The following is a 22,022-nucleotide window of genomic DNA, read 5'->3' on the forward strand; positions in this document are numbered from 1 at the left end:
ACAACAACAGTACAATGACCGAAAAGTTGCCATGCAAAAACTGAGAGAGGGAGTGGGAAAACAGAATTGTTAGCCGCGACAAAAATCGTAGTAGAAAAGTAAGCACTACTACTAAAACCTGTTAGTCGGAGCAGAGCACTAAAAATTCCGATCTTCCAGTGGCGCTCTCCACTGGAGATTTTTCTGTTGCTTGGTTTTATCACCCTCTCTCTCTCTCTCACTCTCGCGCGCTCTTTGTGGAAACAGGTATAACTGTTTGGCGTGAGGGAGCACGAAACTCCAGTGGAGACTTCTCCGCCTCGCCAGCGAAACAAACGATCAAAATGAACATTCTGATAACGTGTGAAGGTGAGCAACAAAATAAAGTATAAGAAAATACCGTCACGAAAACAACAACAATAGAAATGTCGACGCACCCTTTTCTTTTTCTCGCAAAGAACGAGGGAATGGAGAAGAAGCGCAAAACCACATCCCGCCTGAAGCGTCCCTTTCCCCCGCTGGAAGTGGAGGGAAAGGCAGCTTAAAGAGGAGCGGGTGGCTTCCAGTATGTGGAAAACAAAGCAGACGCCGTTGGAATGCCGCCGTTGTTTTTGTTGTTGCTAAGCCGGACATGGCAATTGTTGCTTTTGTTTTCGAGAGGGGGTGGCGAAACTCATAAATATCAGCGTTGCTGAGGGGGGTGGGGGCTGTCTTTGTCTAAACCTACCTTACCTTTAATTCCTTGTCGCCCGGTTTAATCCAATTTATCCAGCTTTGAATTCCAGGTGGGAGCGAAGAATGAGCAGCGTTCTCCTTATTTTTTCTTCTTGCGCACTTTTGCACTGCACTGTGGGGCTGGCTAATTTAATTAAGCCCGCAATTAAATATTGGTTAACTCTGTCGATGTGTTGTTGCTGCTACGTAGTTGTTGTTTAACTTGTTGTTGCACATTTCGCGTCGCGGCGCGGCGGCTGCGCAGTCGACGTCGGAGTCAAAGAGAGCCAAGTGCGCAGGGAAATGCGAATGCGAATGTTGCGGAGAAATCGAAATCGCGAGACTGACCAAATCGAAACGAATCGAATCGGAAAACAAAACGCACTTTTCACACACTGCGATGTCGAGACGAGCGAAGAACAGAGAATAACAAAGATCACCGCACTTGTTGCGAATTTGTTGTCGATTTCGTAGGAAAGAAGAACTCAAGAAATGCGAGCGACGCGCGCCTTCGACATTTTTCCGCGGTGTGACCGCAGGCAGGCTTGCGCAGAATACAAGCAGTAGGACCGCAGAATAACTTGTTCATAAACGCCAAATGTTTGCATGTCCTAAATTTGCCACCAATACGGCGTAGCACATACATCAACCATTCAGCAAAGACTCCAACCAGCCGATCTAACTTTTTCAAATTTTTAGATTTGTTTTGTTCATTTTTTTTTACAAAACGGTATTAACATTGGAAAATTATTAATTTTTTATGTCATAGCAGAGAGATCCATTTTGACGGGAAAACAGCTTGGGGTTCATTTCACGGCCTTTAATCTCCTGAAAACCTTGTAACTTTATATCCTTAAAGATATTACTATTATGGTTTAATTGGAAATCCCTTTTTTAAAATCGATTGGAAACTTTAATTCATAACGCAAAATTTTTACTTATAATTCAATACTAACAGGTTTAAAAGGTTTAATTATAAGGAATCCAACTGGGGACTTCACAAATAAATTGTTGAACATTAAGCCATTTTAGCCGGCAACGTATTTTCCGAGTAATCCATCTACGTACAAATATCCTTTCAAAAATCCGGATAACAGAGCTCTCTTCCTCCTGGTGGAATGTCGTGCTCGAAACCAAACATGTATAATTGGCACAACATAACGCAACAAGCTCTTACGACCAATCAACAAAATTAAATGTGGTAAGGATATTGAGGATCACCCAAGCCGGGTCCTATCTCCCTCCGCGCTTCTTCCTTTTGGCCTCCGGCTCGTCCAGACTGTTTGACCTGCGCCGTACCTCCTGCCCTCTGGAGGCACCACTAGTGCCTGGCCCTGGCCCTGGCTCCTGGCTGCCTCCTGGCTCGCACAGAGCTGAGGCGCCCCGCCACGGAAGCACCGGATGCACCATGGTGGACAGAATGGTGGTGCAGCCGGCCTTGGGTGCCAGGCGGTAGGTGTGAGCTGGTGTGACCTGGCGGGGGAGTTGATCGAGCCATTGCACCGAGAAGTCGCAGCGCACGACGCATAGGCTGACCTGGCCGCCGGAGGACAGGTCGTTCTTCATGCCCGCGGCCACGGCGTCGCACGCCAGAGCGCAGGCGGACTCCTCGGAGAGGTCCTCCGACCACCGTGACTCCAGGATGGACATGGATACCAGGTAGCCGGAGCCGAGGGACGCAAAGGGCGCCGTATCCGTGGAGCCATCGCTGCGGGTGCAGAAGAGATGCGCTCCGCTGCTATCCGCGCCGCCTATGATCATGTCGGCATCTATGTTCCTGTTGTAGCGGAACAGCAGCTGCCGTATCATCTGGTTGGCACAGCACACCGGCACTTTGCGGAACCCAGTGTTCATCCGGTGCAGCTCCAGTTGCGCCCGCGTCAGTTCCACCAGGGCATTCGTATCCCGGGCGGTTCCAGCTCCCGCAGCACTGAGGGGTTCCAAGGCACCATTATATTATGTCTATGACGTACTCATAGATAGCTAGATACTCACAAAATGTTGGACTGCAGCTCGACAATTTTTCGGATTGTCTTCGATAAAATCATGCCACCGATGGCCGCCTTGGAGTCGGCGCCTATGATCACTCCGCCGTCGAACACGATACCCACCACAGTGGTGCCAGTGGCAAAGCTTTTCGGCTCCACAAGGCCATTCTCTTTTAGTTGTTTGTTGCTGCGGACGAGAGGGGAACTGATAAGTCGCCAGAGCGAAGTGACTGCACTGCAAGATACCCCGCACGATTACACGCACGAGTTATTCACATTAGGAATAATCGCAGAGGTCAACTCAGCCGAGGTGCAATGGCCAAGCCTCACTCCGGAGGAACCGCCTTCATGATCACGGTTAACCTCTACGCCAGGTAAGTATAAATAACTCTTTATTAAATATTGCGATTCAAACATTGGCAAAAATAAATGCCATCTACTTCAACCAAATGGGCTTTTGGTGAATCTTAGGGGAGCCAAAATGCTTTTCTCGTGTATCAATGGTCAATGAATTGATTAATTTTTTGAAACAAAATTGTGCCACTAGAATTATTAACCAACTAATTATTAACAAACGAAATGTTTTCCTTTGTGGTTTGTTGGTGAAAGTTGGTTTGTGGAAGGTTGGTTGGGTGTTGAATGTGGCTTGCTTGTGTTCCGACTGATTTTTTCAACTCACCGCAGACAATTGTCGAAAGTAAATCCGCTGGGACCGCACAGAAAGGGCGATCGGTCTGGGTATTTCATCAAGGTTGGTAAACCGTTGAACATGATGTGTGGATTTTATAAAATATAGCTGAATTCTGTTTGTTCTCGTGCCCGACAGCAATGTCAATAGCTTAAGCTTCGAGCTTATACCCAATGCCTACCTGGGATTCTACTAAAGTAAAAAGCAATTTAAATTCAGTAATACGACTTATCAGAGATGGGGCATTTAAAAAGTGGTTGGCGTTCGCGCCGTTTGCTATCGCTATCGGCGGGCCTATCGAACCGTGGCTTTTCAGCATTTCGACCATTCCTGCAGACGGTCACTCTACGGGAGTCGCGACCAAATAAAAACGTAAATAAATGATTGAAATTGAGGCGAAACTGCTACGTGCGGACTCGGCCATCTACGCCACGGGCGAGAGAGTCGAGTGCCTGATCGAGTTCACCCACAAGGTCTTCTCCGACGAGACAGCCGCGTCGCAGGCTGGCCGCAATGCCAACGAAGCAAGGTGAGCCGAGCTGTTGTTGACTGGTTTTCTCCCCTTGATTCACCATGCAAATCCGACCAGTAGCCAGGAGAACTTGGCCTGGGCCTCGGCGCAGCTGCACTGCTACCGGAAAACCAGCTACTCCACCTCCTCGGGCGACCGAGCCGCTGAGCTCACGGAGATGATTGGCAGGACGGCCTTGGATGCGGTGACGCAGGCGCCGGGCGAGGTGATTGTGGCCACCAAGCCCAAGATCCTCTTTTGCGACCTGCGCCTCCAGCCCGGAGAGACCAAGATGTGTGAGTGATCGGCTTGCCCTACTTGTTGGCTGTTTAGTTTTACTTACGAGCATGTCGCCTTGCAGACTTTTTCAATGAATTCGTTCCTCGCGATGGCCCGCCCACGTACAGAGGCCACAACATTCGCTACTTCTACAAGATCACCATTGCTACCCAACGAGTCAAGTCCAAGGTGCAAACGCTGGCCGTTCCCATCCGTGTATTGCCCATTCCCATAATTTCGCGGCCCGACGAGCTTCCCGTAACCGTAGAGACCAACGAGGAGCTAGCGCCCACAAACCCATTCCTGGAGAAGCGCGAGATCAGCGAGCTGGAGATATCCTGGCACCACCTTAAGGCAAGAAAATCGAGATCCCATAAGCAGCTGTACCTTTTCAATGTCCTCTACTCTGTGTCTTTCAGAACGTAACCGCTCGGCGGGCGCCGAAGTTCTATCGCATCTCGAACAAGCGCGGCTTCGTTGGCCGCTTTTGTTTGTTCAAGCCAGCCTATAAACTCGGCGAGGACATTGTGGGCAGCCTGGACTTTGATCCCGGCGTAAACCCCCGAAAGGTTAGTGATTATTTTTGTCATTATTCATAATGCGCTTTCTAAAATCCCACTACATCTCATCAGGTGCGCTGCGTCCAGTTTTCGGTAAAGCTGCAGCAGCAGGAGCTTTCCATCCGACCGCAACCAGTGCAAAATCACCAGCTGCAGACGCAATCCTCGACGAGCGATGATGTCTCCTCGATCAACTCCTTTGATATGGCCAGCATAGCTAGCGGAGTGGTGGCAGATAACCTCCACAAGTCGGCCACATCGGCGAGTTCAAGGGATAAGGAGGCGCCTGAGCCAACCGGGAAACTTTCGACCATTTCCACCTCCCACCAAGTGTGCTACGCAACGTTGCAGACCCAGGTCGTGGTACCCATTCCGCTGCACGTAACACCCACATTCCGCACAGACCTCGTCGACGTGCGATGGCGATTGCATTTCGAGTTTGTAACCACCACTTTGATGGACTTTGGCATTCCGAATCCGGAGTCCGGCGAGCTAAAAGCACCGGCCGAAATGCCCGTGGAGACGATGGTGTGGAATCTGCCCGTGACCGTCTACGCTGCGAATCCTCTCCAGATTTATGCTCCAAACCAGACATTCAACCTGCTTATAAAGTAATGGCACTTCTCTTCACTGTTCCGATACAGAATTGGTTGACCAAATTTTAAGTAATCGCGAATTCGTTCTCTTAATGGAAGTAATTATTAAGAATTATTGTATTAAAATGTAGGAGAACTAATCAAAATGTTATCTCACGCGGCGATTTACTTTTACTTTTAATTCTGTTCAAGTTTATAAAGAGCAAACAAACCAAAGCGGCAACTTTTAATAACTTCGGAAAGTCATTCCTCTAACGTATTTGTAAAATACAAAAAGACAGTAGTCATGTCCATAGCACTTGTCGATGTTGACCAAGATAATATTTACATTGTACGGTCGGAAAATCCGTTTTCCGCATCTCAATTTATTCTGAGGTGCAAAATTCACTGAATAAGATCTAACCCGTTTCGCCTGAACTTTGAAATCGGCAAATATTACAAAGGTACACAACAGCAGCGGATGTGTGGGTTAATTTAATAAGTGCTTATATAATTACAGTTCAAACCGCGAGTAACAAACAGCCAAGAAAGGCGATTAAAAGAGAGCCACTGGGAGGGAGAAGTGCGATTCTGGACCTCACTTGTTGGCCAGAATCTCAAACTTCATGCCGTGATCGTGCTTCTCCAACTCGCTAATGAGGCCGGTCTTAGAGAAGGCGGCAGCTGGAGGCAGCACTCCGCCTGTGCTGGGCATCTTGTCCGACTCACGAAGAATGGTCAGTGCCGCTGAGAGCGCAGCCACGCAGGTGGCTCCATATCCGGGATTCATGCCCGACACGCGGACCATCAGCGTCTTGGTCGGGGACTCCGTGTATTGGTCTGAGCTCTCGGCCAGGCGATCGCTCTTGAGCCAACCACTGGCCTTAAAAGTCATCTTGAAATAGGTGCGCTCCATCGACTCCTCACTTGGACCGGAACGAGAGGCCAGTCCGCCGGAGAAGAGACCGGGGTAATTGAGCAGCAGCGTACGTCCCAGCTGAAACTTTGACAGCAGACCGAAGATGGTGGCAAAAAGGATGACAGCGCCGGCGACCAGCCAAGACGAAAATCCCACGTAGGCCTGCATCTGGACCGGCCGCTTCTTGTCATGGTCGTAGAGAAAGCGCTGGGACCTCATCACCACCGAGCGGTCGGAGCCGGGAAAAGGTAGACACACTTTGTCAATCTCGGTAGAGCGGAAGACCAGCGGTCGTGGCTTGAGAAAGGGATAGAATCTGGGCAGTCTCTGCGGATAGATCTGCTTCCGGATGCCGCGCAACTCGTCAGAGTGAGCCAGCCCGTAGACGGCGCTCTCCCAGGTTCCGTAGTTGAGACCGGCAGTGCTTCCGCCACTGCCGCCCTCTTTGATTCCGCTCTCCAGGAAGGTCTCTACAGAGTTCACCACGCCGTCGAAGTTTTTTTCCACAAAGACGACGCCCATGTCGGCGGGTATGGAGTCAAAGCCGCAGGCGCTGACCACGTACACGCCCTTTTCCCTGGCCAGTTGATCGTACTTCAGCTGCATGGTCTCCATGTACTGGGGCTCCCCGCTAACGTCCACATGGTGCGTGCCCGATTCGATGCAGGACTTCACGACGTTTTCGCCGTGAAAGCGGTAGGGTCCTGCAGTGTTCACCACAATCCGGCACTTTCTGGCCATCTCCAGCAGGGAGGCCTGGTCGTTGACGTCCGCGATGAAGATGGGCACCTGCGAGAGGTCCTTCTTGGCCTTGGCGCCCATCTCCTTCAACACCGCCTCCAGCTTCTCGCGGTTCCTGCCAGCTATGCCCCATCGCAAGCCGCGCAGCACGGTGACCGCCTCGAATACCGTGTACTTGCCGGTGAAGCCGCTGGCCCCAAAGATAATCACATCCAGTCGATCGCCAGACATTTCGCCGTAAGTCGCCTCCAAAGATTCGATTTCAGATTGCGCGATATTGCGATATCCCTGGAATCACAGGTGCGACTTTACGCGCAGTTTGGCATGGAGTAGATAGACGAGTGCTCACCTGTATCGCTGTCTACTGATTCCGCCTACTGAGCTGCTAATCGGCGTTCTTATTCAGTATATTCAAATACACATGCATCATGCACGTATGTAGGTGGAAAATCCAACCGGCCAAAGTCGAAGCTCTGCTGAATGGAGTTAGGGGTATTCCTGCAAGCGCCTAATGGCCCGACTTCACTGATTCTACGGATTGAAGGAGTGTTTCCACCGCCTGAATTTGTTTGAGTCTGGCTGTGAATGGTGACTTCTATTTCTTTGTGACTCTTCTGTGACCTCTATGACTCAAAAATATAAATCAGTGGGAGATCTATCAGCGAAATGGAGTAAATAGATGTTAGCAAATGTGTTTCCACTTTAGGTGTGGAATATAGGCATAAAGCCAGTGTGGTTGTTTAATTAAATAAACAGATTAACTTCTTTCTACATTTCAATTGACGCGGCTCGGTTCTATTGCAGGCCTTCAGAATAAACTTGTGATATGCAAGCGATCCCCAGCCAGGCCGTTGGATGCATTCAAAGTACGAAATAGATAGTTCGCCACCCATTTAGTAGAAAGCATCCCTAGATATATAGCTACCCAGTCATAATTTGCCATATTATTTGTATTATTTTATTTGACAAGATCCTTCTCAATGACTCTGCAAGATGTAGGGAGGATGAAATACGATTCGTTTCCTAGTCAGAGGGTACAAACTCTGCCTGCTAACTTTATGAGCTGTGAAGACACGAATTAAAGGGAGATTTGCTTCTTCTTAGTCTTTATACTTGTCGTTCCAAGCTTGTGTTATGTACATCAATTACTTGAACGACTAGTATATACCCTGCACCGCGAATAATGGGAATAAAATTAACATTTTGTTATCACTGTGTGAAGTGTGAGGTCCAGGCTGAAGACTGTGGCCATTAACACTGCGCACGCCAAATCCAGTTATTCAAAATAACGATACTGCCCAACCGGTTGAACGGAAACGAGCTGAGCAGATGCGGTAGAGCAATTGCGGATCAATCACCCAAAGCTTGGGGAAGGCAAGAGACTTCCGGAATTTCCTGGATAAGTATAAAATGTGGAGCTGCCAGTCGGACACAAGCATTCTGCAAGCTGCATCAATTCAAAATGAGGCTGCATCTCATACCACTGGTTGGACTCCTGGCACTGATTATGGCCCAATCTCAAGTACTCCTCCCGGGATTTCGCGTGCGACAGGTTCCTGTGCTCGACATGGGCAAGATCCGAGTGGTGCAGTACCTGGACGCGGCCTCCACAGTCACTCCAGAGCTGGTAAAGGATCAGTTCAGCAGGCGATTCACTACGCTGGCCAAGCCCTTGGTCAGTGGTGCTGCTCCCCAAACCAGCCTCCCAAACTTGTAATTTATTATGATTGCCTAAGAGTCAATTTGATAAGCGAATATATAAATATTGTAGGTACCTTTGAACTTGCGTCTTTAAATTTGCGTACTTTAAATTGTACTCAATCTATTAGGAAAGAACTGTAGAGTCGGGTAAAATGACCACCCAAGCACAGTGGGTCTGGAATTTAAAAAGAAATTGTGCATTAATTTAAAAAGTATTGAAGTCCCTTTAGTAATTATCAGGACTTCCCGTTTTCTTGCTAGCCAGGCAAACAAGCAATGAAACTAATTATACGAGGCTATTTAATATTTCGAAAAAGTCAACTAAAATTAGGTTCTTTTCATGTATTTTCCTCAAGAAGGCTTAAGATAAATACTAAATCGGCTAAATACTCGAAATCGTAAGTTTCTAGTATTAGACTCGTACAAAGTAATGCATTTCTGTGGGTAATAATGCTGTGGGTACTTTATGCAAAATTGATTAATTCCAATGACATGGAATTCCTATCCTCGCTTGCTCCAGGATATTTTCCGATTGGCAGGCCCATGATTGCTCTTGTTCGTGGTGAAAAGTATGCAAACTTAATTATTCTACAGAAAAGTGTCAGAACTTAAAAGATGGATTGCTATTTCTAGGAGGAGGAGGAATTTACTGATACGGATGATAGGAAATTCGAAGGGAAGACCTGAAACTGAAACGATCTTTTCTTGCATCAGAAGAAATCGCAAAGTAGGGGAAGCAGTCCCAGTCCTTCTGGCATGCCACTTGTCCTTCTAGTCGCATTTGGAGAACCTCTGACTGTGACGTAGTTCACCAAGGAATATTCTCCGAATGACTTCTCACTGCAAGATTGGTCCATAGTGCAAGACTTGCAACATTATATGTCGAGTTACAGGCAGGAAATGATTGGGACAACCATTCCCGACAGCACAGATCACCGGGAAAGTATCTTTCAGTAAATATGCTTGATTCGAAATATAAGGATTATATAATGTTTATGCGACTCAAAACCAATTATGACTGGTTGACCATAGTGTTAATAACAATAAGAACTCCCAGAAGCCATCGACAAAGAATATTGCCAATATAAAGGCTCCAGAGCTGCAGAAAATGTGTAATCCCAGCAGCTTAGCTAACTTGGCTGACAACTGGTATGCAAGTTGAAGTATCTGATACTTGAGATGAAGTGGATCTAACATGGAATTATCTGCTGCCGGTCATATCGGATGACTTTACCGGATCGGGCACGATGATCCAGCATCTCGCTTGATCCTGCAAGCGGGATAAAACGAAACAGCACTCCAAGCTCGGTGGTGGAGGAATCGAAAGATCCAATTCGAGAAACTACAACCCATCAGCCGAAGCTAGACAATCTAGACCACCTGCGAAGTGCGGGGTTAAACTGATGGACACAGTGGTCAAATAAATTGACTCACATCGTCTATCATCTATGCTTATCTAGGTTCCCTGAGGACAACAGCACACTGGGGGCCATTAGAAGGGAATCCCTAAATCCAAGGAAAACGCCGAGCATTCATTCCCTCTACCTTTTGCCTAACTCATTGCTTTTGAAGCTTGTTGGAGTACAATAAGTAAACCTAATAGCTAAATTATATTTGTTTGCTTTTCAATGGTTTTAACGGATTTAAATGAGATTATACTAATAGTAAAGCCTTATTATGGTCATTTCTGCTCAAATATATATCAGAAAATAAGGAAAATAATATTAAACATAATTTAAATCATCAGCGCTGTCACTAGATTCTGCGTTATTCAACCCAACAGCTTTTGCAAATCCTGACATCTCCACACCACTTTACTCCACGAGTGACGGGTGTAGAATAATTTCGAATAATTACAGTAAAAAGTACGCGGTCGATTTTTGTTGAATTCTAACATGTATCAAATGTATCAAATTAACAGTTGAGGTATTGCCTAAACTTTTAAATTTTAAACCCACTTTTGAATGTGCGCTACAACCTGCATTATTTAGTGATAATTTGGTGGAGGCATTTGAACATCTGGCCACACTGCAGAGTAATAGTCATTGAATCGAATGAAAATAAAGTCGCAGAATTAGGTGTCTTGTTCAGAAGTTGCAGAGAGTCATCGAAGATGTACCAGGAATACCTATACCAACTGCGGGCCACCATCGCCCCCATGTGCCACGAGGAACTGAAGGAACTGCTGAACGACGACGACAAGCTGGACGAGAAGGTTGACGAAGTTCTCCAGGTGCTCCGAACACAAAAGACCAGTGTTTTCGAGGACAACAGGAGTCGGGCGGAGCGCAATATCGAGCGGGAGCCGCAGATCATCGAGCTGCGCGGGCGGCTGGCAGAACTCTCGGAGGATGGGCGCACCAGGTGCTCCTCTGTCCAGGAGAAACTCTCACAGCTCAAGGAGAAGTCGGGCGGAGTGGGCCCGGAGACGGCGCTGGCCCTGCTGCAGACAGCTGCCTCCGAGAGCGAGGAGCAGACCGAGGAGATGGTCAAGAAGTTCAACGACAGCGATATCGGCGTGGAGGACTTTCTGGAGGAGTTCCTCCCCATCCGGCGGACCATGCACCTGCGGCGCCTCAAGGCCGAAAAAATGCAGGAGCTGATGCGCAAACAGCGCCAGGGTCCGGTTCCAAATACCTCTCTGCCAGCCTACGGAAACGTGCCCTCCAGCGGATTCTATCCCGCGGCTGGGGGCTCCGCCCCTTACCCAATTATGGGTCCCCTGATGCCCATGCCACCGCCATCCAGGCCGTACTGAGGTCTTGGTCCTTGGGCCTCAGCGAATTAACTGCCATGGCGCATCATTCTGCAGCAGGCAAGTTTCTTCACTTAGTAAGCGGTGAACGAAGGGTGCTTTCATCAGATAAACGTTCTTGGATTTCATAATATAGGGCTTTCCCCTGACTCTTGATTTCTAAAAAAGATTAATTAACGCTGTGTCATACAAATGCAACATCCGTTTGGTGTCTAGATATAATTTCTCTTTTTTGGGATCACAACATTTTCGTAACATCGATTTAATTGTAATAATAATCAAATAACATCATCAGCATCATTTGCAAGACCTTTATCCTTATTTATCCTTGCAGAAAGCACCCAAAAAAGTCACAACACTTAATGTCGTATAGTTAAAAACTTCTTTATTGTTTAAAATTTCAGAATCCTCTCTTTAAGTACATATTGCTTCAGTTTCATCTTCTGATTACAGTGGGTTAATTGCAAATCAGAGGGAACTTTCTGGTGCACACATCTCTGCCTGCACTAAACTATGATATATATGTATATGTAAAAGTATAAATTAAGCGAAAATTAACATTAATATTAGACAGTGGACATTTCTTGTTAAAATAAAAACTTTTTCGATAAAAAATGAAACGGATTGGAGTGTGCACATTGTGGGAGTATGAGGCCAAGGCTAGGCGGCGATTAAAGCGATTCCTTATTGCATATAGTGTGATTGTGGGTTAACGATTAGTTGGAAGGTTTGTGCTCATGGAGTGTGTGGGTGGTGTTTGTTATGTATACATAAACGTATTGCCTATCTCTCGACTTCATAGCAATTCAATTTCAATTTCAGTTTTGCATTTGTGTTTCCTCTTTGAGAGCGGTTAGTCTTTTCTAATTCCAACGGCCTCCGGTTCAATGTATATATATAAATATATAGATTGTATCGTATTTGCAAAATGTTATATATAAAATATGTTCAACTCTTCCGGTCGGCTTGGATCGGCTCGGTTCTCACTTTAAAAGCTTAATGACTTAAGCGCGTGTTTAAGGCTATTCAAAAATATATTGCTACAATCGCTAGCCATTCGCATGGGCAGCGCCATCATGACGATCCGAACTCCTTCATCCACTTCTCGTACTTGTCCAGGTCCGCCCGGGACACGCTTTTGTTGCAGCGACTCATGGCCTCGTTGAAGTCCTTGTTGGAAACGGGCAAATCCACCTCTTCCGTAGCCAACTGCCGAATCTGCTCTGGAGTCAGCCCTGCGATCTTCCTCCGCATCGACATCATGCTGGCCTCCCTGGAAAAAGAAGAGCACGCATTTTATTCCATTGACATGATTTGGATTTTAAATTAGTGCATTTTGAACTCACCTGCACACGTTTGTGATGTCAGCTCCGGAATATCCCTTTAGCTCGTTGGCCACGTAGGTAAGATCGACGCTATCGTCCACCTTGACTTCGCGGAGATTGATCTTGAGCAGCGCCTCGCGACCTTCATCCGATGGCAGTGGGATGTAAATGCGTTTTTCCAAACGACGCCGAAGCGCTTCATCGATGTCCCAGGGAAAGTTGGTGGCGGCCAGCACCATGACCACCTTGGCCTGCTCCTCTCCGCCGCCCACGCCGTCCATTTGGACCAGCAGCTCCGACTTCACACGTCGCGAGGCCTCGTGCTCCGATTCCGATCCTCGGCGCGAGCACAGGGAGTCGATCTCGTCTATGAAAATTGTGCTGGGCGCGTAGAACCTGGCCATCTCGAACAGAAGCCGCACCATCTTTTCCGACTCACCGCGGTACTTGGACGTCAGCGTGGCCGAGCTCACGTTAAAGAACGTAGTTCCGCATTCGGTTGCCACCGCCTTGGCAAGCATTGTCTTGCCCGTGCCTGGAGGTCCCACCATTAACACGCCCTTCCAGGGTCGTCGGATACCCTGTTGTAGAAAGCAAGAAGTGATTATGTACTATTGCTTTAAAATATTTGCAAATTTTGTATATATTAATTGTATACATTCCGATTGTTTTGATCTGCAACACTGTTTTAGGTTGTGTCATTTGCCTCATTTTAATTAATTAAATAACCTACATTGAAGAAGTGGGTACCATTTATTCCAATGAAACAAAAATATCTAATATCCACGTTAAATCTATCTTTCTTGCTATGGTTTATTCAGTGAGATGGTAAATCGAAAAATGTTGCTGTAGGCTTCTCTGATGGCCATTTCAAACACCTTTCGCCCATGCGAAATTTCATGGTAGCCACATTTTAGATGGGGAAACTATTTGTTGGCCGGAAATATTTAAATACAACAAATATTCTTACATATATGGTACAATATGGTCAGCATAGCAATCGAGCGCAGTCTCAAGTGTTTGGGTCAGTGATTTTTAATGTGGTTTAAAGGCGTTAGAAACACATGGTCAGCATTCCAACTTGAAATAAGCAAGGAAGTAACTTCTACTTTGGCGTAAATTGAAGAGAATATATACGGAATAATTGTTTCTTTGACAAGTCCATTATGAATCGATATTCTTTCGACCGCACACATAGTTTGATAAGATAACATACATAGACGTACAGCATAATCAGCATAATTTCAACAATGGAAACTTTTAAACCGCCCAAGTAATAGTAGAATGGGCTGACAAGTGCCACCCCCTAGTTAAGAGGGACAAAGCTGCAGGGCAATGCATTTCGTGGCAGTTCAGAACAGTTGATCAAATACACAGTGCCCTGAGCACTATAATATAGCGCGTTTGTTGACCCATCGCCGCGCGAGATAAGCGTTTGGCAAAATGTGATTCACAGCAAACAAACAGCGGGGGTGACGCACCTTGAAGTAGTCCGGCATGAGCATTGGCAGCACGACGGCCTCCTCCAGCAACCGCTTGGCGTCGTGCAGGTCGGCAATGTCGCTCCAGCGCACTTTGGGATCCTTTTGAAGAATATCACGTTCTGAAAAGAGAGCGTTGGCATGTAATAAATGTAGTTATACTATACCGAATTTTTTATAATTACTACCATTTTTGAAATAGCCACAAATCTTAATGCAAGTAGGCTACTGCATTAGCTTTGCTAAATAAATAAGACTAGCGCATCACCAAGTTTTGAGCGAGCCAAACCTTGCGGCAACTATTAAGGCACCTACCAAGAATGTCGACTAGCTCGGCTTCGATGTGGTTGTTGGGCTGAAACTTGCGCTCTTCGTCCTGGGCGGCCTGCGGATCGCCGTTTTCTCCATCGCCAGCCGCTCCGCCATTGCTGCCTGCAGCGGTGGAGTCGTCGTCCCTAGCCTCGTTGGTGTTCGATGTGGACAGCTTGCGACCGCCAACCCTTCCGTTGGTCGTGCGTGCTCCGCCGCTCTGTGCTGTGGCGGACGTTGAGTTGCGGGAATTGCGTGTCGAGGCCGGACCATTCCGGGCAGTGCTCTGCGGGATTGTGCTGCTGGGGCGGCTGTTTTGCGTTGCCGGAGTGGTGCGGCGGTTGTTCGGGGCGGCTCGTCGGCCAACGGCCTGTGTGGTGGGTGGTGGCTTCGGCGGACCCCACACATCGGGATCCTTGGGCGGAGGCGTCCAAATGTCGGGGTCCGGCTTGAACCAGGCAGATGGATCTTTACTGGTGGTGCTTTCTTCGCTGAGCTGGTGTCGCAGCTTGTGGGCAAATTTGGTTGACTGCAGGTCCAGCGAGATGTCTTGTAGGGTTCTCTGAATGGCCTTGATTTTGGCGTGCTCCTGGCTAATCTGCTGGTTGATCTGCACATCGAAGATCAGTTAGTTAAATGATGTCAATGAAGTCCGGAATGGTGATTAGGATGGTGGTTATGAAACTTTTTGAATCTACTTGGTACAAATTGTTAGTTTTAGACTGCTACTGGTATTACTAGTAATTACTTTGTGCTTCTGCTCAAGAACTATTTTAGTCATTCGGTAGTGTTCTGATTCAATGTTGCCATTTAGGTTTTAGGATAATTAAATCTTTATAATCATGTTAACGATCTAGATAGCTGGTTTACACAAAACGCCTTGAGTGTTTAGGATGATCATTTGCGAATGGCGTTGACAAGATGCTATGACTAAGTCCTTTGTTTGTTTTAACCGTCCCCATTCCCATTCATTGGCACGGTAGTTGGCATTACTTGGAGGTGGTGATAGGAATGTCTTACCATGCTCCACTTGCCCTTGCGCAGTGGATCCGCGGTGGCCTTCAGCTGGCGGGCGAGCAGCCCCTGGAGGCCCTCGTAGTAGATGCAGGCCGAGTCGTAGTTGCCCGTCAGAGCCATGTCCCGTGCTAATTTGGCATTCTCGCATATTTCTTCGAACGTAGTCTTGGCCATTACGGTCATTCCTACGCAAGTGGTTGTCTTTTGCTTGCCACCTCGCAGTAACTGGCGATCGGAACAGGTTGTCGTCATTGTGGCCAAAAACGAGAGACAGAGATTAGTTCCAATTAAAGCGCTCGAGTGCGTGAGTTTCTCCAAGTGTTGCTAGGTGGGAAGGGGAACAATAGAACGGAAGCGACTTCGTCACTCGCTGGCCCGCCTTGCAGGTAAAAATGGAAAGTGCGCCTCCCAGCCAGAAGCGAATGAAGTGGAAAACCCGGCGACAGTTGCGAATAATAGAAGATGCCAGTGGCAACGACCCAAGTGCGTTGCTAATTATAAATTATCAGGCGCACAGCCGCCGACTTGTCACCAAATTTAAACGCAACGCGCTCCCATTTTCAATTCCGCCTCCAAGGCGGGACGTGGGCCAAATGCCGATTGGAAAATGTATTAGGTAGTTATGAGCCGAATAAGGCGTTCGACCTTGTTGGCTTTGAATGATTCTTTCAACTCGACTCGAATCGTCGTATGCAAAAAAAACAAAAACACAAAAGTAAAAAACAACAAAATTAACGCTCGCACACACACACGCACACTCAGCTCAGGTTTCAGCGGCACACAACACACTCTCTCGCACACACGTACACGGGCGCACAATGGGGCGAATTAATGCGATCTAAATAGAATTTGAGTTAATTGCAAGCCTCTGGAGACCGAAAACTGCACTTTGCATTCGACACTTCGACACCGTATTTCTTATTCTTATTCTTCCTATTTTATTTCCAGCTACGTGGGGGCGTCTGCAGCTGCAGCAACAACAGCAGCGCTGACGTCTCGCCGCCGCACAACACAACTGCAGCTGAGCGGTTCGCGGGAGACTTACGGTTATGGACATTAGTGTACTAGCTTTGTTACGCGGCGTTCCGAGCGCAAAATGAATGCGTAAACTATTTAATTCAGAGTTTAAGGCGCTGCGGTAGCAAAAATAAACTGCTGCCTGCCTGTGTTTGTAATACTAGTGATGTGCGTGCTCTGGTGATGAGCGGCTTATCGATACATCGGCGCGGACACTTGACCACCCTGTTGCGTTTGGTAGTGCAACAGTCGGCGGCTATCGATAGTTTGCAGGGCTGCTAAAAATAAGAAATATATTTATAATTTTATATCGTATTACAAGAAAATAAAAAGAAAATCTCCGTATCGTGTCTATCGGTTAAAAAAAAATACAAGTACATATATGTAAGTAATTTTTCCAGTAATCTTATTTTTTCCCCAGTCACACATCGCCATCCCTGAGCGCCACTGCCATAAAAGCTATATTAATCGCTAAAACATTTGCACTACTTTAACACCAGTCTGGCATCACTGTGATATAGATAAGGCCAGTACGACAAGTCATCGGTTATCGGTTCTTAACATTTCGGCTTAACGTGCTTAAACTCATTTAAATTTAGACACCACGCAAGCGACGGTGCCGCAATGACAACGCCCACGCGCGCCACCCTGGAAAAGGCTCTGAAGAGCGACCAGAAGCTTGTGAAGGCCGCCACACAGATAGCCAAGGGCAGGTTTACAACCGCATCCGTGTCGAATGTGCCCTTCTCACAGAGATTCCTTTGTTTCCTTCAGATCTGACCGCCAAGGCATACGACATATCTGCTCTGGCTGAGGAACTGGGCTTCGCCCTGTCCTCGCCGGACATGGAGGAGCGTGTGGCCGGAACCAACTTGCTCTCCGCCGTGTTGATAGCGCTGCCCCAGGACCTGCTTCAGGAGCGGCAGCTGGAGTTCCTCAGTACCTTTTACATGGACCGACTGCGCGATCATCACAACGTAATGCCAGCCATTATCGATGGAATCGACGCCCTGGTCCATATGAAAGCTCTACCGCGCGCCCAGATTCCCCAGATTCTGCAGTCATTCTTCGAGCACACCACCTGCCAGTCGCAGACGCGGAGCGACCGCACCAAGCTGTTCCACATTTTCCAGTACCTGACGGAAAACTTCCAGGACGGTGAGCCCTGGTTTCGTTTAAGCACGGAAGATAATTTGACAACCACATGACCTGCTTTAATCTGATTTAAACAAGTCAGTGTGCAAAAACGTTGTTATTAGATGACTGTAACTCATAGAAGAGATATTTGCAACAATCGTAGTACCTTTTATTTCCTTTATTTTTAGAAAAAAAGGGACATAATATTACAACTCAAACAAATCAATTTTCTTCCCGATACAGAGCTTCAAGCGATGGCCGGTGACTTCGTCTACGGACTGATCAATTCCATTGACGGCGAGCGTGACCCCCGTAACCTTGACATCATTTTCAGCTTCATGCCCGAGTTCTTGTCAACGTATCCGCTGCTGCATTTGGCCGAAGAGATGTTCGAGATCTTTGCGTGTTACTTTCCAATCGACTTTAATCCCAGCAAGCAGGATCCGGCGGCCATAACCCGCGATGAATTGTCCATAAAGTTAACTAACTGCCTCGTAGCCAACAACGAATTCGCTGAGGGCACAGTGGTACTGGCCATAGAAAAGCTGGAGAGTGAGTTGTTGGTTGCCAAACTGGACTCCATAGAACTGCTGGCAAGAAAACGTAACATTTTTGAAATGCCTCTTTTTATACATGCTATTTATTGTTACAGCACCAAGCTGCCGTGAAGTTCCCGCCTTCCGTTCTGGAGCCACACTTCGATCAGATCTGGCAGGCTCTGAAAACAGAGACTTTTCCTGGAAATGACAATGAGGAGATACTAAAGGCTTCCCTTAAGGCTTTGTCTGCGCTGCTGGAGAGAGCTGCTCACATACCCGATATAAGCCACAGCTACCAGAGCTCTATTCTGGGCGTAATCCTACCGCATCTCAGTGATGTCAATCAGCGACTCTTCCATCCTGCCACCGGTATTGCCTTAGTCTGTGTATCGGGGGATGCGCCCTATGCCGCGGACAAAATTCTCAACAGCTTTTTGCTCAAGCTGCAGGCGGCAGATGCCAGTTCTGAACATCGGATCAAGATCTATTACATAGTTAGCCAAGTCTATAAGCTGTCTGCGCTGCGTGGCTCTCTGCAAAAATTGGACACCACGATACGTGAGTCTGTACAGGACGATGTAATCGGCTCCCTACGCCTAATTGAACAGGAAGAGTTCGATGCCAAGAAGGAGGACTTGGAGTTACAGAAGGCGGCCCTTTCGGTGCTTAACGAAAGTGCTCCCCTTCTCAGCGAGAAACAACGCGCTTTGATTTACAAAGCTCTGGTTCAGCTTGTCAGCCATCCGTCCATCGACATCGATTTCACCACACTGACGGTTAGCCTTGGTGCCCTGCAACCGGTGGAGGTGCAGTCAAATTTCATCGATGTTTGCGTGCGAAATTTTGAGATTTTCTCCACATTTGTCAAACGAAAGATATACACCAATTTATTGCCGCTCATGCCTCAAATAGCGTTTACTCAACGCATTCTAGATTTGGTTATGACACAGACATTTAACGATACTACTGCAGAGCCCGTCCGTTTATTGGCTCTGGAAGCTTTAAACAAACTGCTCCTGCTAGAGGATCAGCGCTTTATCGTGGACCTGCAGCAGGAGTCCAATCTTCTTCACAAGCTCATCGAGCTGGGCCAGAAGACCGAGGGTCTGTCCATGCAGTCGCTAGAACAAATTGCGGGCGCTTTGAGTCGTATCACCCAACAGCTCCCGCTCTCCGAACAGAGCGCTATAGTAAGCGAGTACCTTCCTGGACTCAATCTGAGTCAATCTGCTGATTTGTACATTACCAAGGGCCTGCTGGGCTACCTTCATAAAGACATAACCCTGGATGACCACTTCGAGCGGCTTCTGACCGATTTGACGCAGCTTTCGCTTAATTCGGACAACGAACAGTTGCGTGTAATCGCTCACCACCTGCTCTGTAGCATGGTCAACAAGATGGAGTCGAACCCAGCTAACCTAAGCAAGGTCAAAAAAATCACGGAGCAACTGAAGGTGGCAATTAAAAAGGGCGATGTTCGGGCGGTGGAGATCCTTGCCTGGGTGGGGAAGGGCCTAGTGGTCGCTGGATTCGATGAGGCTGCCGATGTTGTTGGTGATGTATGTACCAGTATAGCCATTTTAGTTCCTAGTTCTTATTCGTGAAATAATATTGTCTCATTAAAGCTCTCGGATCTACTGAAACATCCCAGTTTGAGCACTGCCGCTGCCCTGGGATTCGACATCATTGCCGCCGAGTACCCAGAACTGGATTTGCCTGTCGTTAAATTCCTCTACAAGCAGAAGCTTTTCCACACTATCATGGGAAAAATGGGCAGCAAACTGGCCAACTACTGTGTGCACCATTTGAAGGCTTTTGTCTACGTACTGAAAGCGACGCCACAGGCGGTTATTAAGCTAAACATTGAGCAGCTCGGTCCGCTGCTTTTCAAGAGCTTGGAGGAGCACAACGAGGCGCAGTCGCTGTGCATTGCACTGGGCATCTGTGAAAAGTTTGTGGCGCAGCAGGACACGTATTTCCAAGGGCACTTGGCCCACCTCATACCCAGCTGTCTGGAGCTGTCAAAATACAAGGCGCAGCATACAATGGTAAGACATACACATATTATTATAAAAAGATTTTATAGTTAATTGAGTAGGTTTCCTAACTTGTAAAGGAAAATGTCGAACACAAAACTTAAGCTCATTTTCTTTCTTATAGCAAGTGCGAATTGCGGCGCTGCAGCTGCTCTACGATGTGACCAAGTATCCTACCTTCGTCCTGTTGCCCCACAAAGTCGATGTTACTCTGGCCCTGGCCGCCGCCTTGGATGATCCCAAGCGTCTGGTGCGGAACACTGCGGTGAAGGCCAGGAATGCGTGGTACCTGGTCGGTGCGCCTAGTCCGAATTAGCAGAGAAACAACTCCGATCTTGTTAATATTTTAAATCCAATAAGCACACGCACAAATTCTTCATAATTTCCTTCTTGTTTTTATTAGGGTGCGTTGAAGAATTTTTGATAAAGAATTTGGAGGCCTAACAAAATTATAAAGTAAACGCGAAATTGTATGCATTTTATATTACTTAGATACATTTACAAACGTTTTTGCGCAAATGTATTAAAGTTTAAGAAGTTAGGAAAGAAATGCTTATTTCTTTTCTTAAAGACAACATTTTCTGTTTTATGACTGAGACACTTACAGTCGGTTACTAAAATTTGTTTTTTTTGGTAACCAATCTGAAGTGTCTGTTCAGTATGGGTGTTCGCACTGGGAACGGGCCATAAGAGCGCACTTTTGGGCACGCTGCACCACCTCGGGACATCGACGTCGTCTCATAAAGCGGCAGTCTTGAAAGAATCCCTCGTTTCTGGGAAAGCCGTGCGTGAAGTCCTGGAACGTCAGCAATCCCAGGCCCCAGATCTTGCCGCCTCGAAACTCGCCTTCGTACTTCATTCCATCGGCTCTCCAGAAGATCCCATTACCATGGAACCAGCCCTGATGAAACTCGCCTTCGTATCTGTCTTAAAAATGTGCAATATGAATAATCATATACAATTTCCTTCATTGGATGCAAGCCCTAGGTAAATTATAGCTAAACCATTTGTGAATAAAGACAGTTAAAAAACAAGGAAGGTCTTATAGTTCCCGAGATCTTGACGTTCTGATCAAGAATATATATCCTCCTCTATCGTATAGACGAGTAGTGGCTACAAGAACAGTTTTCAAGTACTACAATATTTTGTCTAGGTTTGCATCACCGATATTATTGAAACTGACTTTGCTCCATCCGCGAACCAGAGGCAGCCCACTCCTTGACTAAGACCCTCCTGGAACTGGCCATCGTAGCGGGTGCCATCGGCGAACTGCAGATGCCCGATGCCGTGCTTTTGGCCACGCTGGTTCCACTCGCCGATGTAGCGACTGGCGTCCTCGTATCGCCATCCGCCCACTTTGACCACCCCTGCGCTGTACTGGCTTTGACCCTGGCCCTGTTGGTGGTGTCCATGCTGACCCTGCTGGTGGTGGTGCTGCTGGTGCTGGTTTTCAATTCGGGCCGTGGTCACGCCCACGCTGCTCACTGGGTAATGATTTTTACGCAATTTTCTATCTGCATCCTTTCGTCCTGTGTTCACTTACTGTCATCGTCGTAGTCGTCCATGGCCATTGCTCCGCTACCGCCCGCGATGCGCTTCAAGCTGCTACTGAGCTGGCTGGTTCTGCACCAGAAACCCTCACTTTGTATGGCTTCCCACGGTGCAACGGCCCTGGTATAAATCTAATTAACATATTTGCACTTCTGCACACTGGGGAAGGGTTTGAAAATCAATCACCAAAATCACTGGCC

General features: G+C 47.3%; 9 protein-coding genes and 1 non-coding gene across 17 annotated transcripts in view; 4 read left to right on the forward strand and 6 right to left on the reverse strand.

The window, feature by feature from the left end:
- The window catches only part of LOC117145842 (afadin), a 44,507-nt gene extending 43,272 nt beyond the window's left edge, over nt 1-1,235 (reverse strand). For 4 of the 5 annotated variants that reach the window (XM_033311652.1, XM_033311655.1, XM_033311648.1 and 1 more), the window contains exon 1: nt 712-1,235. The gene's annotated coding sequence lies outside the window, so the exon portion shown is untranslated. Of the gene's footprint in view, nt 1-706 lie in introns of all 5 variants that reach the window. The other variant, XM_033311650.1, reaches the window with a different exon arrangement.
- A 364-nt stretch (nt 1,236-1,599) lies between these two features.
- LOC117143726 (proteasome subunit beta type-2) lies at nt 1,600-3,503 on the reverse strand. Its single transcript, XM_033308530.1, has 3 exons — nt 3,361-3,503; nt 2,689-2,868; nt 1,600-2,623 (listed from the first exon to the last, which is right to left on the reverse strand). Exons 1-3 carry the CDS (start codon nt 3,450-3,452, stop codon nt 1,927-1,929), a joined length of 969 nt encoding a protein of 322 aa, XP_033164421.1. The 5' UTR covers nt 3,453-3,503; the 3' UTR covers nt 1,600-1,926.
- Nucleotides 2,905-3,063, reverse strand: LOC117146127. Its single transcript, XR_004459745.1, has one exon. It is a non-coding gene; the product is annotated as a U1 spliceosomal RNA (small nuclear RNA).
- Nucleotides 3,504-3,695: 192 nt separating the features above from the next.
- Nucleotides 3,696-5,531, forward strand: LOC117143724 (RAB6A-GEF complex partner protein 2). Of its 2 annotated transcripts, none has more exons than XM_033308527.1 (5): nt 3,696-3,898; nt 3,959-4,176; nt 4,242-4,513; nt 4,579-4,728; nt 4,792-5,531. In XM_033308527.1, exons 1-5 carry the CDS (start codon nt 3,750-3,752, stop codon nt 5,332-5,334), a joined length of 1,332 nt encoding a protein of 443 aa, XP_033164418.1. In that variant the 5' UTR covers nt 3,696-3,749; the 3' UTR covers nt 5,335-5,531. The 2 variants fall into 2 exon arrangements, with proteins under 2 accessions (XP_033164418.1, XP_033164419.1); XM_033308528.1 differs by having other exon boundaries at nt 3,697-3,898; nt 3,962-4,176.
- Nucleotides 5,532-5,748: 217 nt separating this feature from the next.
- Nucleotides 5,749-7,420, reverse strand: LOC117143725 (saccharopine dehydrogenase-like oxidoreductase). The gene is made up of 2 exons (XM_033308529.1): nt 7,304-7,420; nt 5,749-7,242 (listed from the first exon to the last, which is right to left on the reverse strand). The coding sequence occupies exon 2, from the start codon at nt 7,183-7,185 to the stop codon at nt 5,893-5,895; it is 1,293 nt and encodes a 430-aa protein (XP_033164420.1). The 5' UTR covers nt 7,186-7,242; nt 7,304-7,420; the 3' UTR covers nt 5,749-5,892.
- An 816-nt stretch (nt 7,421-8,236) lies between these two features.
- LOC117144573 lies at nt 8,237-8,720 on the forward strand. The gene has a single exon (XM_033309826.1). The coding sequence runs from the start codon at nt 8,417-8,419 to the stop codon at nt 8,669-8,671; it is 255 nt and encodes an 84-aa protein (XP_033165717.1). The 5' UTR covers nt 8,237-8,416; the 3' UTR covers nt 8,672-8,720.
- Nucleotides 8,721-10,672: 1,952 nt separating this feature from the next.
- LOC117143285 (vacuolar protein sorting-associated protein 37B) lies at nt 10,673-12,030 on the forward strand. Of its 3 annotated transcripts, none has more exons than XM_033307864.1 (2): nt 10,673-11,470; nt 11,815-12,030. In XM_033307864.1, the coding sequence occupies exon 1, from the start codon at nt 10,769-10,771 to the stop codon at nt 11,411-11,413; it is 645 nt and encodes a 214-aa protein (XP_033163755.1). In that variant the 5' UTR covers nt 10,673-10,768; the 3' UTR covers nt 11,414-11,470; nt 11,815-12,030. The 3 variants fall into 3 exon arrangements, with proteins under 3 accessions (XP_033163755.1, XP_033163757.1, XP_033163756.1); XM_033307866.1 differs by having other exon boundaries at nt 10,673-11,467; XM_033307865.1 differs by having other exon boundaries at nt 10,673-11,464; nt 11,812-12,030.
- Nucleotides 11,779-16,733, reverse strand: LOC117143284 (katanin p60 ATPase-containing subunit A-like 1). The gene is made up of 6 exons (XM_033307863.1): nt 16,588-16,733; nt 15,546-15,767; nt 14,532-15,135; nt 14,217-14,338; nt 12,757-13,316; nt 11,779-12,683 (listed from the first exon to the last, which is right to left on the reverse strand). Exons 1-6 carry the CDS (start codon nt 16,597-16,599, stop codon nt 12,485-12,487), a joined length of 1,719 nt encoding a protein of 572 aa, XP_033163754.1. The 5' UTR covers nt 16,600-16,733; the 3' UTR covers nt 11,779-12,484.
- Nucleotides 16,734-17,081: 348 nt separating this feature from the next.
- On the forward strand, nt 17,082-20,846 carry LOC117143776 (MMS19 nucleotide excision repair protein homolog). Its single transcript, XM_033308604.1, has 6 exons — nt 17,082-17,268; nt 17,334-17,717; nt 17,940-18,289; nt 18,349-19,794; nt 19,861-20,283; nt 20,396-20,846. The coding sequence occupies exons 1-6, from the start codon at nt 17,184-17,186 to the stop codon at nt 20,585-20,587; spliced, it is 2,880 nt and encodes a 959-aa protein (XP_033164495.1). The 5' UTR covers nt 17,082-17,183; the 3' UTR covers nt 20,588-20,846.
- Nucleotides 20,740-21,919, reverse strand: LOC117143777 (MORN repeat-containing protein 4 homolog). The gene is made up of 3 exons (XM_033308606.1): nt 21,815-21,919; nt 21,455-21,755; nt 20,740-21,194 (listed from the first exon to the last, which is right to left on the reverse strand). The coding sequence occupies exons 1-3, from the start codon at nt 21,840-21,842 to the stop codon at nt 20,927-20,929; spliced, it is 597 nt and encodes a 198-aa protein (XP_033164497.1). The 5' UTR covers nt 21,843-21,919; the 3' UTR covers nt 20,740-20,926.
- Between the last annotated feature and the right edge of the window lie 103 nt (nt 21,920-22,022).

This window comes from Drosophila mauritiana, chromosome 3R (genome assembly GCF_004382145.1).
Source record: "Drosophila mauritiana strain mau12 chromosome 3R, ASM438214v1, whole genome shotgun sequence".
Classification (NCBI taxonomy): Eukaryota; Metazoa; Arthropoda; class Insecta; order Diptera; family Drosophilidae; genus Drosophila; species Drosophila mauritiana.

Bases quoted from the DNA above. Each gene is read 5' to 3' on its own strand.
- LOC117143726 (XM_033308530.1), bottom strand. From the start codon at position 3,452: ATGTTCAACGGTTTACCAACCTTGATGAAATACCCAGACCGATCGCCC. The intron at 2,869-3,360 runs GTGAGTTGAAAA...TCTCGTCCGCAG, and splicing joins ACTTTCGACAATTGTCTGCG to CAACAAACAACTAAAAGAGA. The intron at 2,624-2,688 runs GTGAGTATCTAG...GGAACCCCTCAG, and splicing joins GAGCTGCAGTCCAACATTTT to TGCTGCGGGAGCTGGAACCG.
- LOC117143724 (XM_033308527.1), top strand. From the start codon at position 3,750: ATGATTGAAATTGAGGCGAAACTGCTACGTGCGGACTCGGCCATCTAC. The intron at 3,899-3,958 runs GTGAGCCGAGCT...AAATCCGACCAG, and splicing joins CGCAATGCCAACGAAGCAAG to TAGCCAGGAGAACTTGGCCT. The intron at 4,177-4,241 runs GTGAGTGATCGG...GTCGCCTTGCAG, and splicing joins GCCCGGAGAGACCAAGATGT to ACTTTTTCAATGAATTCGTT.
- LOC117143725 (XM_033308529.1), bottom strand. From the start codon at position 7,185: ATGTCTGGCGATCGACTGGATGTGATTATCTTTGGGGCCAGCGGCTTC.
- LOC117144573 (XM_033309826.1), top strand. From the start codon at position 8,417: ATGAGGCTGCATCTCATACCACTGGTTGGACTCCTGGCACTGATTATG.
- LOC117143285 (XM_033307864.1), top strand. From the start codon at position 10,769: ATGTACCAGGAATACCTATACCAACTGCGGGCCACCATCGCCCCCATG.
- LOC117143284 (XM_033307863.1), bottom strand. The intron at 14,339-14,531 runs GTAGGTGCCTTA...CTCTCTTTTCAG, and splicing joins CGAGCTAGTCGACATTCTTG to AACGTGATATTCTTCAAAAG. The intron at 12,684-12,756 runs GTGAGTTCAAAA...TTCTTTTTCCAG, and splicing joins GACATCACAAACGTGTGCAG to GGAGGCCAGCATGATGTCGA.
- LOC117143776 (XM_033308604.1), top strand. From the start codon at position 17,184: ATGACAACGCCCACGCGCGCCACCCTGGAAAAGGCTCTGAAGAGCGAC. The intron at 17,718-17,939 runs GTGAGCCCTGGT...TTCCCGATACAG, and splicing joins GACGGAAAACTTCCAGGACG to AGCTTCAAGCGATGGCCGGT. The intron at 18,290-18,348 runs GCAAGAAAACGT...TTATTGTTACAG, and splicing joins TGGACTCCATAGAACTGCTG to CACCAAGCTGCCGTGAAGTT.
- LOC117143777 (XM_033308606.1), bottom strand. From the start codon at position 21,842: ATGGCCATGGACGACTACGACGATGACA. The intron at 21,756-21,814 runs GTAAGTGAACAC...ATCATTACCCAG, and splicing joins GGACGACTACGACGATGACA to TGAGCAGCGTGGGCGTGACC. The intron at 21,195-21,454 runs GTCAGTTTCAAT...TTTTTAAGACAG, and splicing joins TGGTTCGCGGATGGAGCAAA to ATACGAAGGCGAGTTTCATC.